General features: G+C 34.0%; 1 protein-coding gene and 2 long non-coding RNA genes across 3 annotated transcripts in view; 1 reads left to right on the forward strand and 2 right to left on the reverse strand.

Annotated features, from left to right (window-relative positions):
* Positions 1 to 259: 259 nt before the first annotated feature.
* Positions 260 to 3,521, forward strand: LOC149479234 (uncharacterized). The gene is made up of 2 exons (XR_016317193.1): positions 260 to 427; positions 2,943 to 3,521. It is a non-coding gene; the product is annotated as an uncharacterized LOC149479234 (long non-coding RNA).
* Positions 2,676 to 9,249, reverse strand: LOC149479235 (uncharacterized). The gene is made up of 2 exons (XR_016317194.1): positions 8,748 to 9,249; positions 2,676 to 8,663 (listed from the first exon to the last, which is right to left on the reverse strand). It is a non-coding gene; the product is annotated as an uncharacterized LOC149479235 (long non-coding RNA).
* Positions 9,250 to 9,776: 527 nt separating this feature from the next.
* Positions 9,777 to 18,279, reverse strand: part of GluClalpha (glycine receptor alpha 1) — a 29,059-nt gene continuing 20,556 nt past the window's right edge. Inside the window, exons 5-11 of the mRNA XM_089707895.1 lie at positions 16,402 to 16,471; positions 14,487 to 14,723; positions 13,482 to 13,616; positions 12,954 to 13,106; positions 12,189 to 12,463; positions 10,429 to 10,607; positions 9,777 to 9,862 (exon numbers count right to left, since the gene is read on the reverse strand). Coding sequence (XP_089564021.1) covers positions 9,823 to 9,862; positions 10,429 to 10,607; positions 12,189 to 12,463; positions 12,954 to 13,106; positions 13,482 to 13,616; positions 14,487 to 14,723; positions 16,402 to 16,471 — 1,089 coding nt within the window. The 3' untranslated portion in view covers positions 9,777 to 9,822. The remainder of the gene's footprint in view (positions 9,863 to 10,428; positions 10,608 to 12,188; positions 12,464 to 12,953; positions 13,107 to 13,481; positions 13,617 to 14,486; positions 14,724 to 16,401; positions 16,472 to 18,279) is intronic.

An 18,279-nucleotide genomic window follows, 5' to 3' on the forward strand; every position in this document is an offset into this window, starting at 1 on the left:
TATTATAATGAGTAGGTACATACAGTGAGATACGAAAACATCCAGAAAACTAAAACTTCGCGAACACAAAAATTCCAAATTAATTGTCAACCATCCTTTCAGAGGTTTCATCTAATTTGTCTTTCAAACTCAACAAACAAAACAACATCTTCTGCATTTCGCATAGCTTTTAAAATTGCTTAGCGTACAAAAGTTGGGAAAAATACGACTTAGGAGTATAAAAAGCAAGGAATACGGAGATGAGCATCATTCACTTCAATGGCATCGTTCAACCGTATTCTCAAGCGTGCGGCGATCGTCCTCCTGCTTGCCGCAAATCTCTTCGCGGCAGCAAACGGTCAACTCACGTTTTCCTCCGGGTGGGGAAAACGTTCTGGGAACGATGACGAAATCACTATAAACCTGGACGATCTGCAGTAAGGATGAGGTAAGTTCTTACTTTAATAAGTAACTAGCTTACCGCCCGCGGCTTCGCCCGCTTTGTCTAAAACCTAATAAATTATATATTAAAACCTTCCTCTTGAATCACTCGTTCTATTAAAAAAAACTGCATCAAAATCCGTTGCGTAGTTTCAAAGATTTAAGCATACAAAGGGACATAGGGACAGAGAAAGCGACTGTTTTATACTATGTAGTGAAGATGATAGGCAAGGGAGTAAACACGTCGTAAAAGAGAATTACAAAAATTAGGTTTGGATCTCCTATAGGTATGTATCAATGTAGATATTTTCTGTAATATTTGTCTGCAATAGGTAATTATATAGAAAATTATGGTTTTGTTGTACCTAATGGTAATATATGTACGCGCTAGCCCCGGTCTCTCCGAGTAGAGCTTTTCAAAAAGAGAATTATAATAAAATAATATAATCGATGGGCTAAGGCCATCAAAAACAATGTAGTTTTCTACTGGTGAATGAATGTTCGAGATCGGTTTTGTTGGGTTTTAAACAATTTTCCTAAACGTTTCGTCTCTACAATATACAGCTATACGGTTAATACCAAACAATCCTCTTAAAGTTTAAACAAGCAGTCTCAATAATCCCCATTAAATAATAAATAATAAAAAATAATTGATAAGTAGGTAGTTCAATTTCGCATTATTTTTTTATGGTTTCGAGGGTCATTTTTAGAAAAAAAAAGACTACATTTTATAAATCAGTGTACCAATTCACCTATAAAAATATTAAAACTGTATAATATATATAAGAAACTAACTTAAATATTTTTTTAATCTGACCAGTGCAGTGGTTTCTCATGTTCAAACAAACTAACCAACAAAGCCACAGACATGTATCAAGATAGACTAAGCGAGTGTATGTACTTCCCGTGTCCAAACTAAGTTTATGACTCTTACTTGACGCTGGCCTACACTCAGTCCGCGCTTGCAGTTCGCCAAGGAAAGACGTGAAGCTGAATAAAGTAAAATGCCGAATTGCGCCGTTATAAACTGTAGAAACTCCACAACTGTGAGTGGCCGAGTTAGCAGAGATGTTTCCTTCCACCGGTAAGTAATTTTCTAATCAGAATATGCACTATTTATTTTAAAATCAAATAAAGAATATCTGTGGAAAACGATCGTGACAAACACGGATACCAACTCATACGAAATGATTCGGAATACATTGCGGCTTTTACTTGGCACGGTAAAGATCGCGTCGTATGATAACAAGCAATGAATAGCGTCTTCTCATTTTTCTGTTCTCATTTTTCTGTCCAATTTTGTGGTTAGTGATGTTCATTTGATGCAACAGTTCTCGATTCTAATCGATTTTATAATCGAACAGAAAAATGATAATTTGAAGTAGCAATTTTTCAGAAAAAAAGGCATAGATTTTTTTTGTCATTTAATAGGACTTGACCTAGAACTTTTAAGTATTTTAATACAAAGGTACTAAAAATAAATATTATGACATGGACGCCATTAGTTTAAGTGTCATCTTGGGAGTTTTTTAAGAAAACTCCTTATTGCTTAGACTATGTTTGTTTTTTCAGTTTTCCAAGTAACCCGAACATAAAAGAAAAATGGATCGATGCAACGGGACATAAAGATTGATTGATTGACAGTTTCATTACTTTCTTTCGATGGCCTCTCTAGTACATAGTACATGGTAACTCAATGGGCATATGTAAGAAAAAGCTAAAACACATTAGTTTACTTGTTAGAATATTAAAAGGTTTATAATTTTATTTTATCATTCCTCTGTCTATTGTAATTATCATTTTTCTGTCTTGAATCGATTTAGTAATCGATTACGATTCATTTATTTAACTACCTCTTAGACATAGATCTGTCTACCTCTTAGAACCGTTTGATCTGATTTCTTTCGATTTACTTCGATGGGATAGGACTAAGGGATAGGACGATACTAGAATCGCCGCGCGAGTGGCGTCCTAATCGATTTAGCGTAAAATGAAATTACCATCACTAAAAAGCGCTCGTGACGTCATAACGCGTCAAGGTCAGTACAAAAAATATGACACGCTTGGTTTTCATACAGATCGCGGTACTTGCGTTGTCTACTAAAATATACATGTCTGTGAACAAAGCCTTCAGGTTTAAATATTGATATTAGCATAGATAGATTTAAATAATTATCAAAATACTTTGGCAGTTAGTTGCTAAAACAACAATGAATCATATATCTATTGGGTATTTTATGAAATAAAACATCAAAGACATAGTATAATTTTATTAAAAGTCCTTCCATCAATTTCTTATTCCAACAGTCCATTTTAACATAGCTAAATAATTAGGGATGAAATAGTACATCTAGAGTGCTTAAATTTTCCTATTATAGCAGAAACATTGTGAAATGGCAACACTAAATATAAATGGTAGATTTTATTTAATTTTGTTAAATTCACAGTAAATAATTGTCGCCTGTACGAACGATATGTGAGATGGGTTTTTACAAATGACTAATTGACATTATTTTTTTCAGATCCCCGACGACAATGGCCGAACGCAAATGCTACCAAAAATAATTTATGTTGCCAGTATATTGTTTGCTTTTATTTTTATGGAAGTATTGAATGATGTTGAAACTTTAATTTATCTAGCTTCATCACAGCCCAAGAATCTATAATAGGGATATATGTAATAATATTTAAAACAATGAAATTTGTAATGTATTTTTAAATCTACGAAAAGCTATGGTTGATTCTATTCATGTCATTTAATCGCACTATTTATTTAATCTAAATATTATTTTACAGTTTTGAATTGGATGTTTTCGTGCATAAGATAAGATGTTAGTGCATTTATGTCATTCCATCGCTTGTTCGTGTTTTAATAAATTTTTAAAATAAGTATTCTAAACTACAAAATATGAATCTGGATAATAGTTAACCCAAATACAGAGAACCAAAGGACGGAGATAAAAATGAACAAGATTTAAAATCAATATGACTGTTATTTGATGGATGGATTATATGTTTACAATCCGTAGTTTAAAATAGACATTGAAAACACAGCTATATTGAGACATGTAGATTGTAGATTAAAATATATGAGCATCGCAGCATTTGTTTCATTTATTCCTTAGAATTATTAAGTTTTACACTCACATTTTAATTTGTTACATTAAAATCAAATTTATCGTGAAATATACAGAGTAAATAATTATCTGAAAATATTACAATTTGCTTATAAAACTAATGCCAGTTTCTATACTACCTACCTACTATTAGGAAATATGGATATTTATAACGTTGTATGTAAAATATTTTAAATGAATTATGTTTATAAAAGAGTAGCTAACGAGACCTGTTCATACTTAACCATAACCATACAATCATACATGTTCTAAGTTGCATACAACGTGAACATTGTACAATAATTATCTCTATTTATAGTGCAATTCTACACTTTTCTTACTTATTATTATATGCAATAATTATATTCTAATCACAAATTTTTGGCACGCCCCCTCTTTGGTTTCTCCGCGGTTTCCCGCCACGTGTTAACGTGAAAGAGATGAATTATTTACACATAATTAAATAAAAATTGTAACTCAATTATATTATACTATATATTTCTATTATTTCTCTCATGACTCATCCGTTCACACGCTGGCATCTTCAAAATTTTACTAAATATCAACAGACATTTTACGTGAGCCATCTCAGGATTCCATATAATAATTTCTTTTGAATTGTTTCTGTCAGATTTGTGTGTAAATATAATATTTATTTTGGTCAGTGTAGTGTCTTGTTTTGATATCCACTTTAAGATTTTTTTAATATGTTGAATCTGTTTTAAAATACACTGCAGTATTGAGTATAATCAGTATGTGTTTGTACTTATCATATGGTTTCTAGAGACTTTTAAAATGTCTGAGAATAGTATGAATTTTGGACACCCTTATACTACTGAGTCACTACTGCACTACAATACGGTTGTACGTAGTGTTTCATTAATAAATCCAATTGCATGATTGGAATTATTAATTGTTAAATAAGTACACTTAGAATCATGTAGCACATGATTCCAAGCGTACCTATGTACATTCTCAAGGCATACTCAAACAAAGTCTTACCCTAAGCTAAGGAAGTTTGTAGGTAGTAATTTTACGTAAATATCAAACATTTTGCAAATTTAGAAACGGATTAGGAAATGAATAAAATTGAATTTTAGCAAATTATACCGAACAGAGGCATCACGAAGTAATGTTGGTAAAAAATAAATATTTAATAGAGAACATAACGCCTCCCCAAAAGCAACTTGGTAGATATGGCAACCTTTACACTGTCCTTCGTTCTCGCCTTTGCCTATGGTTTACCACAGACAAATAGTTTAACGAAAGACCTAAATTAAATGTAAATAAAATGCACACTCTAACTATTTACAACCGAGAAGCCTTTTATGGATACCATACCAGACATAGTTTCTTTTGGGGGAGTAAAACTATTTTGAATATTTCATTAAAGTTTCCGTTTCCAACTAGGCAACGCTTAAAATAACTTAACTATATCTACATTTATGTTAAGGATATTTGTACTAATCCGAAAACCGTCTTTAAACTTTTGCCAATGTATATTTATCACTTTGAAAGCAAAAGAAAAACACAATTGAAGGCTATTCACAATCTTAAAACCGGTAAAGTAAGATTAAAAAATATCACAATTCTTAAATATAAAGGCACTTTATCGTAACATATATGTTATTTATATATAAATTAAAGGATGAAACTGAATGAACCGAAACTTGAAATTTGAAGAAAATAAAGAACACAAAAAAGGAAGTGACAAATATACTACGTTGCGTCCCGCGTGTTAGATCATGCCAAGATGGCGCCCCTGGATTTTGGTATCTTTCAACAGGGGGGTGGTAGCTTGCCATGCGGGTCCCACGACCCTCCCACCGTCGGATTTAGTCGCCTCTTACGACACCCATCTAGTCCGACTGGGATTGGGGATTGTATTCTACTCCGCCCCAATACGGAGACTTACAATAAAAATATCTACATACTATCATCAATTTAATATTCTATCCCTACTTTGACTTGTCAAGCAAAATCCTTTGCTGTGACGTCACTAATCGCTATAACTAATTTGTGACGCGCGGCCGCCTTATTTCTCGATTTACAAAAAGAGAATATCTAGACTCATCCATTCTAAACTCAATCACTCCGTCTCCTTCATTATATTTACATGGAGATTCTTCAGTATTCACACAAACTACGTTATCTAATCCGCTTCTGTGTGCTCAAGGTTCTTATAATTTAAATAATCCTAATTTAGGTTTTTGTGAGTCATTTGAGAGATTTTCATTCTCATCAAATATTAAAATCCAAAATAAAACGCCGATATTCCACGTATCTATAATTAAATATACATATTCGTTTATTATTTCAAATATTATTCTATGAATGGCTACGTTTATCGTAGACGGTGCTACGTAAGTGCTACGAATGAAAATAACTCAATAATTGTAATTAGAATTTACCGAATATCTATAAAGTTTATAGGAAATATAATTATTTAACAACCAAAAAAATAATTTTATCCCTACAATGTTTTGTTTGATAAAATGGGTAATTTTATATAAGTACTTATCTCTACTCGATTGGCGGCATGTCGTCCGGTTTTAATACAATATATTTTTTAATAGTTGGCAGGACCATGTAGCCTGAATTTAGCAATTGGTATTAATAATATTATATAGTATTATGAGACATAGGCAAATTACTGCTTCATAAATACATTTTCCTATATTTAAACCATTAACTTGAAGTAGTATGAAACTGTCATTAGTTTATTTATTTGTTTAAACAAAATACAACATGAACATCGCATAATTAAAGTAAATAAGGTTCTTTTTAATTCAGAATATACCTCGTAACGTTAATTATAAATAAAAAGGTCAAAACATGTCATAAATGCAACCAAATGCTACGATGCATTAATTTAAGATAACAGTAACTATATACATAGTGACAGTGATCGAGTGAAACGTCAATATTAGCTTATATATATTTTATGAATAAGTATCTGTACACTGAGCGACACAGGTGTAAAGTCTCATATATACAATCCTTCCTACATGCAAAAATATTAACTTTTCAAATATTGAGAAGGTTGTAGCTTCCGCTGAATCGTAGCGAAATTCATTCGAAAAGTTAATATATTTGTCATTTACAATTAAATCTACGCTACTTTAAATTTTTATTTTATAAATTCCTTTAGTCTCATCAGAGATTTTTTATACATGATAGATACCTAATGATCTAACTAAAATCTAATTCTAACACTTATAGTCTTACTTGTATACTATGTTGATTATTTTGAGCTAATTGTTATAACTAAGATGTTTTACCAGCTAAAATTGTGGGAGTTCACAATGATAGACTTAAACAACTACTGATCTAAATGTATTATAATATGATAGTTTAAGATTTAAAATACTGTTGGTTATAATTGTTATAATATATAATAATTTCTAGACTATCTAAAAGGTACCTAAACTAGAATGAAAAAATCCTTTTAAATACACCAAGAACGTACATAGAAAGTAATATATGTGCGTTTGTTATTTACATAATCGGTTTTCTACATTTGGACAATTTTCCTACGTATTTTTTATATACTTTCATATGACGGGAGGCTTCTTGAGCGTATACAAAGGATTTTTCCAGTGTTTCGTATCTATATGTTATGTGATGATATTACTAAGTATATACCATTTATTGTACTTTACATCTGCCCAATTAAATTACGCCGAGGCTTAGTAAAAATATCAAAAAATCTTAGTAAAACAAACATCGGCATCCCTTAGCTTATATTGTGTTAGTGTTCTTTAATTCGTCTATCGTTTAGTATATTCCAACTCATATAGTGTGCATGAATGAACAAAGCATTAATAGTTAATAATATCATTCAATATATAATTTATAAGAGTTAGTCACAGCCAAAATAGAAACGCATGAAATGTAGGATGAGATGAACTCTTGAGAGATCAAAATATAGATAAGCAATGAATATTTCAAAGATATATATGTATTGACTAAAATCAAATTATGTTAATAAGGATTCTTGGCTTATAATACAACGGCGATTTTATTTGACAATTCGACTAACTATTTTATACCAAAAGCTTTTATTCCAAATAAATTACATTTTACGCAGTCATTGGACTGTTCTAAATACAGCCATCACAAATGTATTCTAATTATTAAAACATATAATCCATGGCTGCATAATATATAGCTACATCTATATAAATTACTTAATGTCTGATTACTAAATACTGATCTTCATATTAATATCTTCATTCTTTATATTTCTAGTAGATTACCTCTGTCGATAAAACGACTGAATTACATCAGAATATGATGGTAAAATCGATTTTAAGAATCGTGGATGAAAAATCGGGAAAGTCCTATTCGAAAATCTTGTCGAGTTCCGAGAATGAACACTGAACCAAATTAATCGATGTTTAAAGAACAATTTGAGCATCGATTATTTTGAGTAGAGTTTAAATGTATGGCCGATGAAGTAATTTGCGAATGGCAATTACTTTAGGTTTTCTGGGTGCGTATGGATGCAAATGGATGTGTTGATAATGTGCATGTTACTAATGAATTTATAATGAAATGATGTGAAAAGCTATGGAAAAATTTAACATTGCATTGACAAAGAATATCTAAATGTACACTGTCCCTTTTCCCTTTTTACTAAACAAGTGTTTATGATGTAGGTATCACTCATGCAAAAGGATAGATTGATAAGTCGATTGATGAGTTTATACATCATAAATATGTTTAGTTAGACATGAGAAAAAGGGGTACATTACATAAAAATAAGAATAATAAATGATTAACATAATAACACAATTCCTTTGTAGGATATTAAATTTTTAACGGATGTAAACCGGTAGATAGATGAGTCTGCTGGCCATTACCTAGTCCGCTAAAAAGATTGTTGTTTCACAGAAATATCATAAAGGAATTGCGTTGCACATAAAATATATAATAACGAATAGAATAAGAATATGGAAATCAGAATGACGCGATGTTATCAGATTTAAAAAAAACGATGTAAGGAAAAAATACAATTTACAACAAATTAGAAACAAAATTAAGAAATGTATTTATCTGCGAATTAATAATAACATTAACAAAAATCAAATACATTTTATTACGGATGAAAATCAAAAACTAAAACTTTATTTGTAAGAAAGTATACAAATTCAAAAGGAATCGCATCGCATGCTGAAACGCAAAACATTAAACACATTTATACGAAACAATAAAACTAAACAACCAATCAAAACAACCCATATACAATTATTGCAACAAAAACAACATTAGCACAGTAAACAGATACGAACAGTAGCGAAACTCCCTTCAAACTCACACACACAAACAAACGCATCGACGAGGCTGAGTTAATAACCCTGTCTCGTTGATATATGTATTATATGTCTGTATGCGTGATTGAACGTTTTCTTGTTAGTTTCTGTACTACCATGAGTTCAAAGTTTTACTTGCTAGTGACTGCGTAAAAGTATTGTATCGAAATAGATTACAGCACCTCTAGCGATAACTTAGAAAACTAATTTCGGTCGGTTATTAACTTATCGAAATAGTGATTTCGATAGTTTGAGCCCTAAAAACCAAGCGAAATAGTCTTGAATGCATCGCTATCGAATGCAGTAAACGTTTCGAATGCTAACTCCTTAGAATACATATAAATTAATGTAGAAGAGGTATAAGCGAACAAACTAGCAGTATGTCGCTTCTATCTCAGGTTATACATATGTATTCTAATTTCTAAGCCTAACTTATGGAAGACTTTCTATCGCAGTCGAATGCAGTAAACGTTTCGACTAACTCATGGCAGTACTGTCAACGCAAAATTCCAACTCATGGTTAGGGTATTGTTATTGCTAACTCATGGTAGGTGCTATTGTAAACGCAATATTCTGGGGTATTTTTGTCGTGTGTTCATTGTTAAACGGTACTACATAGTATTTTCTAGTGTTTGATTTTACGCGAGTATTATACATTTAGAAATTAAAAATATCGGGAAAATAATATAATGAATAAATCGCGTTTAAAATCCGTTAAAAAGTCTTTAATTTCTAAATGTTAACGGTACTGTTCGTATCTATCACGTGTCTTCATAGTGTAACATCTGTTCGTATGTATGACGTAGAATAGCAACAGAATCCATCTATATCCTCGCGTGGGGCTTGGGGCGGCGGCGCGGCGGGGGCGCGCGCAGGCACAGCGCGTACACCGCGGCGAACACGGCGTACGGCGACAGCACCGCGCCCGCCAGCTGCGCCGCCTGCCCCGCGCCCCCACCCGACCGCGAGAATCACTTTTGTTCCTCCTCGTCGCGGAAGAGGTACGTCGACCTGTCGAGAGACAGGTCTTTTTAATGCTCATCCTTATGGTTCCATATTATAACTAGTACCTAATGCTCATCCTTATGGTTCCATATTATAACTAGTACCTAATGCTCATCCTTATGGTTCCATATTATAACTAGTACCTAATGCTCATCCTTATGGTTCTATATTATAACTAGTAATGCTCATCCTTATGGTTCCATATTATAACTAGTGGTAGCGTAACGCTCTTTGTGATTGCGATATTTTTACTAAAAATTGTGGTATTACTACCATATGCGATAGCAAATTGAAAGTCTGATTATGAAAGATGTTGAAGTGTAGAAATAATTTGCTCAAGTATTAAAATATCTTCTGTTATTAATCTACTATCTACTTCGGGTTTGCTATTCAATTATATGAAACTGAATTGTTTTTTCCAGATCGTATCAGAAGAATGGGTACTTTAATTACTACAACTAGACTTGCAAACTGGTACTTCCATCAAAAAATTGATAATTTAACCCAATTTAATATTCAACAAACAAAAATTTAATAGGAAATAGGGAGTATCGAAATAAAAGCAAACTTACCAGTAAGCCAAGTTGAAGAGCGCGAACACGAGCGGGAAGGTGATGCGCGAGATGACATCTATCCGCTTGGAGCGCGTCGGGAACTTGGACATCCAGATCCTGCAGCAGTTCTTCTTGGGCGGGCTCATGTGGATCTCGCACTGCCGCATCTTGTCGGAGGCGCCGCGCATCAGCGGTTTCTGTCAGTTGCAGACCGTCAGGCGGGACGGACACACACCACTGCCAGCGCGCTTGCTGACGCTCTTTCCGTGGGCTCGACCATTGATCAAGTTAGCTCGTAATTTACCCCCCTAAACTGCTCTACACTACCTCCTCTTTTAAGTATTTTTTGTGAAGTCCCGTGTCCCCGTAGTGGGGTAAGGGGCAGATGCATTATTCATACATCTGTTTCACTGATCGATTTTCTTTAGGGACAAGTAGGTGATCAGCCTTCTGTGTCCTGCCAGACCGAGACATTTTTTTTTCTTCGTCTCCACCGGGAATCGAACCCAGGACCCCTCGGTTATACGCTCAAGCGCCAACCACTGTACCAAGGAGGCGGTCTTTTAAGTATTACGCACCCAAAAACCTTTGTGATTGTTTTCAACCCCTGTTCTCTTTAGCTAGTCTAACTGCTGTTTAACCAAAAAACTGTTTAGTGTTATTTTGTAGGTGGCTACACACCAACTAGTTGTAATCAGCCAAATTCTCGTCAATTATAATAAAGTGTCATCATATAAAATTTTATAAAATTTTTGAATAAGTTGTCATCACTGTTCAGTTTAGACATTGGGAATTCAACAAACAAATACACACCTTGATTTTATATCTGATTACCTCTTATCAATTTTTTATTATTATAATCCAATCGCCCTCCCTTTTTGAGCTTCACGTGATCAATGGACGATCCCTTTGGTATTGAGAAGAATAGCCAATTGGATGTTTTTGTATTTGATTTTAATTTCAAAATGTTCAAAGTAACTTTATACGTAGTTACAGTTGAAATAACAATGACTTCATAGAACATTTTAGGATTTTGATCATAGAGTTTATGCAATGTGTTTGTAATTTTGAAAAATTCCCTATCCGTGATTTTGTGTGTACTCTTATAACATCGATCTAGTATTACATAAAACAACACATTCAGTAGAATCTATCCAAAACATTCGATGCATTCAATAAAATAAACTGTATTGAACATCAATACATTTAGTACACTAATTGATTACAAACTCAAAAATTAACTACAACAATCTCAATCCTGCCAAACGTATCATAAAGTAACTGAAATTTCCAAAATGTTCCCAGAACTTTACTATTTACCAAGTCAAAGCTATCTACTCGTCTACATTCCCATACTATTTCTTCTAAATACCAAATAAAGAAAGAAGCATCTAAACACTCGTGGGGTCGAACAGGTTAAAAATGACTTTTCAGTACATATTCAATTATTAAGTGGATACCAATAAAGATTACCTAGCATGATTACTTCAGACATATATAATATGTTTTTATGTTTAATTCCCAAGACAAAGGAAAAATTAACGGAGTTATATTTAATGATCGTACTGACTCAAAATTGATCAAACCATGCAAAAAATCGACCATTTCACTACAACAGAAAGAAAATTCAAACGCCAACAAACTTTGGATATTATATGAAGTACAAAAACAATTCCTAACACACATTAAAAAAACCTTTACTGTAACCACTTAAAAATTGAATACGCTACAACCAAAATTAACCTGCAACCCCACAACCAAATCGCCTACGAGCTCACCATAGCGAACGTAGTATTACTGTCCGTGTCCAACAAATCAGACGCGGCGTCCATACTAGCGGCCGCTTCCATCTCCCGTCTCGTTTTCTTCATATTCTCCCGGTGCATGTCAGAGCGAGACGCATAGTTCACGAGCGCGAACTCGAGCAGCGCACCGAACACGAATGTTAGACACACGCCCGTCCAGACGTCGATCGCTTTTGTGTAGGATACGGGTGGTAGAGACGCGTTTATACCGGAGGATTGAGTCGCCATGGTTAGGAGTGTTGTTACTCCTGGAAAATATTTAGAACGATATGTCAAATGATGAGTCCAAAATCACTCTTTAAAAATGCGGAAAGTTATTTATTAAGTTAGTCTCTTGTTACTTTTCTTATCTTTGTTAAGGTGCTCTATTGTTAAGAGCATGGTTTCTCATATAAATTATATGGAATAATCACTCACGTAGTTGTTTAGAACTACATACGAGTTACGGTTAAAATCGTGAAAAGCAAAACTCTATTTATAGAACAATCATTGACGTAAATTAGACTCACAATTACGTTGAAAAATTGTGAAAAGCAAGTGTACCATTTCTATTGAGCGATATAATAGACATTAAACATAACTACCACGAAATAAGGTATCCAATTCATTTATTTTTTTATACAACATTGCTCGGACATTTTTTGTACGAGTGCAAATTAAAATCCCAGTACTATTCTCCCACATAAAACAAATTTCGATTACAACTATACACACAAACAGTCATACAGAAATACATACCCAATGAAACTCTAGCAGGCACGGCACCTTGATCCAGCCAGAAGGAAACCCAGGACACAATGACAAGCATGCAGCAGGGGATGTAGATCTGGATGAGGTAGTAACTGAACTCTCTCTTGAACAAGAGGTCCACTTTCAGGCAACTGTATTCACCTGTAGAGAGGATATAGTTAATGATATTGAAGTAATATGTGGTAATATTTCATTGGACTAAATTAATTGGAAGAAAATTTGGTTGCCTGAAAAATATTTAATTTGTACTGCAATTTATTATTTATTTATTTCTGCTGATATTAATAACATGATATAAAAATATTGGTATGAAAACGTTTAAAAGTTCAAAAGTTAATTATTACTCTAACTTTAATAAAAACGCAGTTTTTCATGTTCGATATTATTAAAAAAGAACCCAAACAATTTTAAAAAAACAAAAAAAATACCTTATTTGGAAACATAACAACTATGTAAAATTATATTAAAAATCTAATACTAAATCTAGTATTTCACACAGTTTGAAAAGAAAATTACCTGTATTAGTTTTGCTGTTACAGTAATCAGTTAAAAATTTCTCGAGGGTAAAGCGAGGCAGATGTAGGTTCTTCACAACCTGGACTGGGTCACCTTCCTTCCACAGGAACACGAGGTCGTCAGTCGTCCAACCATCTATTGGAGTCAAATTTATTAATTGTAAAAATTGTTCATGTTATATGGACGAATGAATGAATATAGCTCTGTTTCTGGTGTATTTTAAACAGTACTGGATATAATTAGAATTAAAGCGTGCATTCTAGGTTATTTTATATGTTTGTATTTTAAAAATATTGTCCAAATGATATTGAAATTAATTATTTACTGCAGTTTGCTTCATTTTCATTTATAATGCAATTTCGTTTATGCTATACATACATTGAAATGTGTATAGAATCTATTACACATTTCAATGTACTTTTTATATCACACTAAATTGCTGTAGACATAATTTATACACTATTTTGACATTTTTAAACGCGTCTAATTACATATATCTACTCGTGCCACCTACACTAAAATAACGATGTATTCTCTACATTTTCGTGCTCAAATTGCAGCTAACAATATGTCTAGCCGTCAGCAGGAACGTTTATTTTTACGAAAATACCCAAGGCAAGCGGCTGTTTACTTAAACCAAATGTTAAATATTGACGTTTAAACTGCCCATTTTTTCAAGTCAATTATAATCGACATTGTTTTGTAATTGATTTTCCAATATTATTTCCACACAAGTAAAAACAAAATTGAATTGAGTTTTTCATTATATGTATTGATGAAATTGTATTTTGCTATAAGATATATTAGATATTGTTCAAACAGTAGTGTATCTCATTATTGGTAACCTGTATCATAAACATAGGCTAATTTTGATGTAAGGGTATAGATATATAGCTAAATTATATCCTTAAACATAGTCTCCTCATCCCGATACCGCTCGAAAAGTACCGTGCTGCAGCTAGATGGGCTAAACTAACCAACTACGAAGATGATCTAAATACTCACAACTAGCCATCCTCAAGGAACAGGTCTGTTTATCCAATGGGTACAACTTCAGATTCATAGGACAGGACAGAGTCAGGGAGATTCGGATGCTGTATAACACGTTGCCGTTGGGGAATATCCTGATGTACACGTTCGGCATGATGATGTTGTGGAAGTGACCTTCCTTCTCGTTGGAGAAGAATAGATCCGGCATCCATACTCGGTTCGCTTCTGTTAGGGTTAGGTATTTCAAGCGACCTGTTGGAAGGGATAGTTCGTTTTGTAACTATGTTTTTAATAAGCTGTGAGAAATAAATAATTAGAAGGATGATGTTCCTGTGCAATTTAAAAATGTCGCTTTCTTAAGAGAACAGTATTCAACATTCTACAAAGACTGAAATAGTTTTCTTTTTACGTGTGTCCATGTTTGTATGAAAATGATTCTTTAGTTGGGTCAGGATTTGGATATCAAAACAGATAATTAAAAAGGTGGCTCTAATAAACATTTGAGCTCACAATTTCGACAGTTTCTTGCCTTTCAATAATGATTTCATACGTATAAATACCTATCAATTAAGGTATATAATATGAAATGCAACTGCCCATAAAGAATATTACAGAGAGACTACTTACATAAACATTCTAGCACATTGTTTTGCCCCATACATCTTCTGTTATTAATACATAAATCAAACACCATTAGCTTCAATCTTATAACATCAAAGCTTCTATCGCGAGTATATCGGTGTTAAAATATCTATTAATAACATCAAACAGATTGTACAATAATTGAATGAACGAAATATACTGCTAGATGATTAATGCACTTAAGTCTTGAGTGCTAAACTTATTTTACTTCCTATTTCATTTAATACTAACAAGAAAATACGCAATATTCTTGAAATTTACTAAGGCGATCTTCACACTGCCCCGCATCATGCTGCATGTTGCGTGTCGAAGCACCTACGCGCGTTCCTGCGGGAGTGCAGATCTGCATCATCGTGCGGGTTTTTTGCGCACTCACGCGCGTAGGTGCGTTTGTAGATTCACGCACGGCGGCTCTCATTTATTCGCCATTCTCTGTGGTGGTCGTGCAATACTGAGCATCACGACACGCGCCACTGCGGGTTCGGTGTGCCATACCTTGCGTCTCGCCCCGCACCTACGCGCGGGGATGCATGTTTCTCCGCGTGTATGCGCGTGATCCGCATGAACGCGCGTGGTTGCATTTTCAGTGTGTTGGACTGTGCGTGTTTTCTATACAAACGGAGATGCTAAGGCCCTGCGCAGACGGCACACTTTTTGTGCGATCGAGTCTGCGGCGCACAAAAAGTCTGCATGGCGCGCAAAAAGTCGGTCGCGGATTTTTCACAGACTCAACGCACACGACGCACATCTTCGATCATTTTGTCGGCAGAGCTGTAGGGACGTAGACGCTATGGAAATCGTGTAAAGTGTGCGCCGTCTGCGTTAGCGCGCGCTGAAGCAAACGTTCAATTCTTTTCACACACTTTTGTGCGGAGCGGCGCGGTGCGGTCTGCCCGAATTACACGGATTTTTTGTGCGCCGGACTTTTTGCGCGTCGTGTGCGTTACTGCATATAATTTCATAGGTTCTATTTTCACAGACTAAAAAGTGCGTCACGGATAGTCTGTCGTCTGCGCATGGCCTTACAAGTAACGTTAAACACGCAGTCACGCAACATGCAGCGTGGTGCGGGGCAGTGTGAAGGTCGCCTAAAATTTAAATTTATATTTGACTAGGTACTTACCTAGTCAAATATAGTATGAAAAGGTTGTATAATTTTATTGAATAAGAAAATCTTTGAAATTATTGTAAACCACTTTAGTGCTCTATAACATAAAATTAATAAACACATTCCTATGTGTTATGGAACAAACTAATTTGAAATTAAATTTATCCGGTCTTAACTTACCTCCTAAATTGTTAAACTTCAAACGTTCATCCAGCCACTGTTCCCTGAACGTCAATTGAACGGAATATTCCTGTAAACACACAATTTAATTAACTAAAGTTCTCTCAAATTATTTATCTTGAGATATAATCACATATGAATAATTATCCTGCTTTAGAATGCCAATTGGCACGAACTCTTTATAGAGTAGAGTTTAATTCGGAAAAACCTGATGTAATAGATAAAGAATTTAGACAAGAGAACAGTAATAGACCGGGAGATACTGACACAAAATTTCGAGTCATTTGTAACAGGATGGCGGTTCTACAGGGTTCTTAGTACGCAATGACAAAAAGAAAAATGATGGTGTGAACGCTGGTACCGGCGGCTTAGTCGCGTGGGCGTTAGTCGAACTCGTCGGAAAATAGCGAAAGTCAAACGATTTGTAACAGTATGGCACTTATTTTTCCTGTAAGTTTGAGGATCGACGAATATAAATACAAAATTTCAAAGATCTAGGTGTTGGAAATCTTCACTTATATAAATTAATAATAAATTTATTTTTCAAGTATGACAGCACTTTTTCCCCCTACTAGAAGTATGGCAAATATAATAATGGTCACATTTTATCAAATACTCTCCAAAAAGCCAAATGCAATACTGGTACAAAAGATAGGCGAAATAAAAAATTTTTGCAGATTTTCGGCGGTATGGCGACCATTTGGAATCGTCCGAAAAGTATGGCATGGCGATTTTCGTAAATGACTGCACGACGATGGTTACCTGTGCAAAAGTTATCTTGGTACAAATGGTTGAATAATTGTTTTTTTTAAATCAACACATTCGCGTCGGTATGGCGGGCTGTAAGTCACACCGGAAAAGTATGGCATGACACTACCGCCTACTTCTTTTTTATGGGCTATCGGTAAATTCTAAAATTTTTGTGTTACAAATCGTTTGACATTCGCTATTTTTCCGACGAGTTCGACTAACGCCCACGCGACTAACCCACCGGTACCAGCGTTCACACCATCATTTTTCTTTTTGTCATTGCGTACTAAGACCCCTGTAGAACCGCCATCCTGTTACAAATGACTCGAAATTTTGTGTCAGTATCTCCCGGTCTATAATTGATTATATCTCAAATAATTCAAATCTTTTCTCAAGATTGTCTACTAAGCTCTCGGGGATTATTAGGAAGTCTATGTGATTCATTATTGTGCCCGGGGACTATTTATATATGAAAATGTATCTAACTATAGGCACATTTATTTAGTGTAAGATGGTTGTGTCGGTGTACTTAAGTGCATAATACATCAACATTTACATCACACATATAACATACTATGATGTCGAAGGTAATTTTAAAATTTACTCAATAAGAAATAATCGATCCCTCGACACCAAAACAGCAAGTCAAATGAATTGTTTTAACGAGAAAAGCTTACATTAAGTTCCTACACGTTTGTCGATTCCGAAACGGTTTAATGGTCTTCGTTTAACATGTATTTGCTTTTAAACAGCCAATCGATTCTTTATATTTTTTACCGATAATCTCGTAAAGTTTTAATAAAACACGTTTTCGTTTATATTCTTATTTCAGTAGGTACTTAAAATACTCATACGATTAACTATGCTATAGAAGTATAGTATATTTCTGATTTAATCAGGATCATATTTATGTTTTAATGACAATATAGGAACAAAGGTTTTATAGAGTATCTTATTATACCACTAAAGCCGTTTCAGTAACGACAGGTGCTAGGCAACAAGTGCATCTACATTATAAGAGACTTCTAATTTTATAGGTCTATAATAAAATCTTTAAAAGTTTTGACGCCAATTCAAGGTTACTTAATACCAACTTCTTGTTGATAACTTAGTAATCAAACTCATGAT

Source organism: Colias philodice, chromosome 20 (assembly GCF_061535455.1).
Source record: "Colias philodice isolate Cphi_HAF_F1 chromosome 20, ilColPhil1 Martin Lab GWU primary, whole genome shotgun sequence".
NCBI classification, from domain to species: domain Eukaryota; kingdom Metazoa; phylum Arthropoda; class Insecta; order Lepidoptera; family Pieridae; genus Colias; species Colias philodice.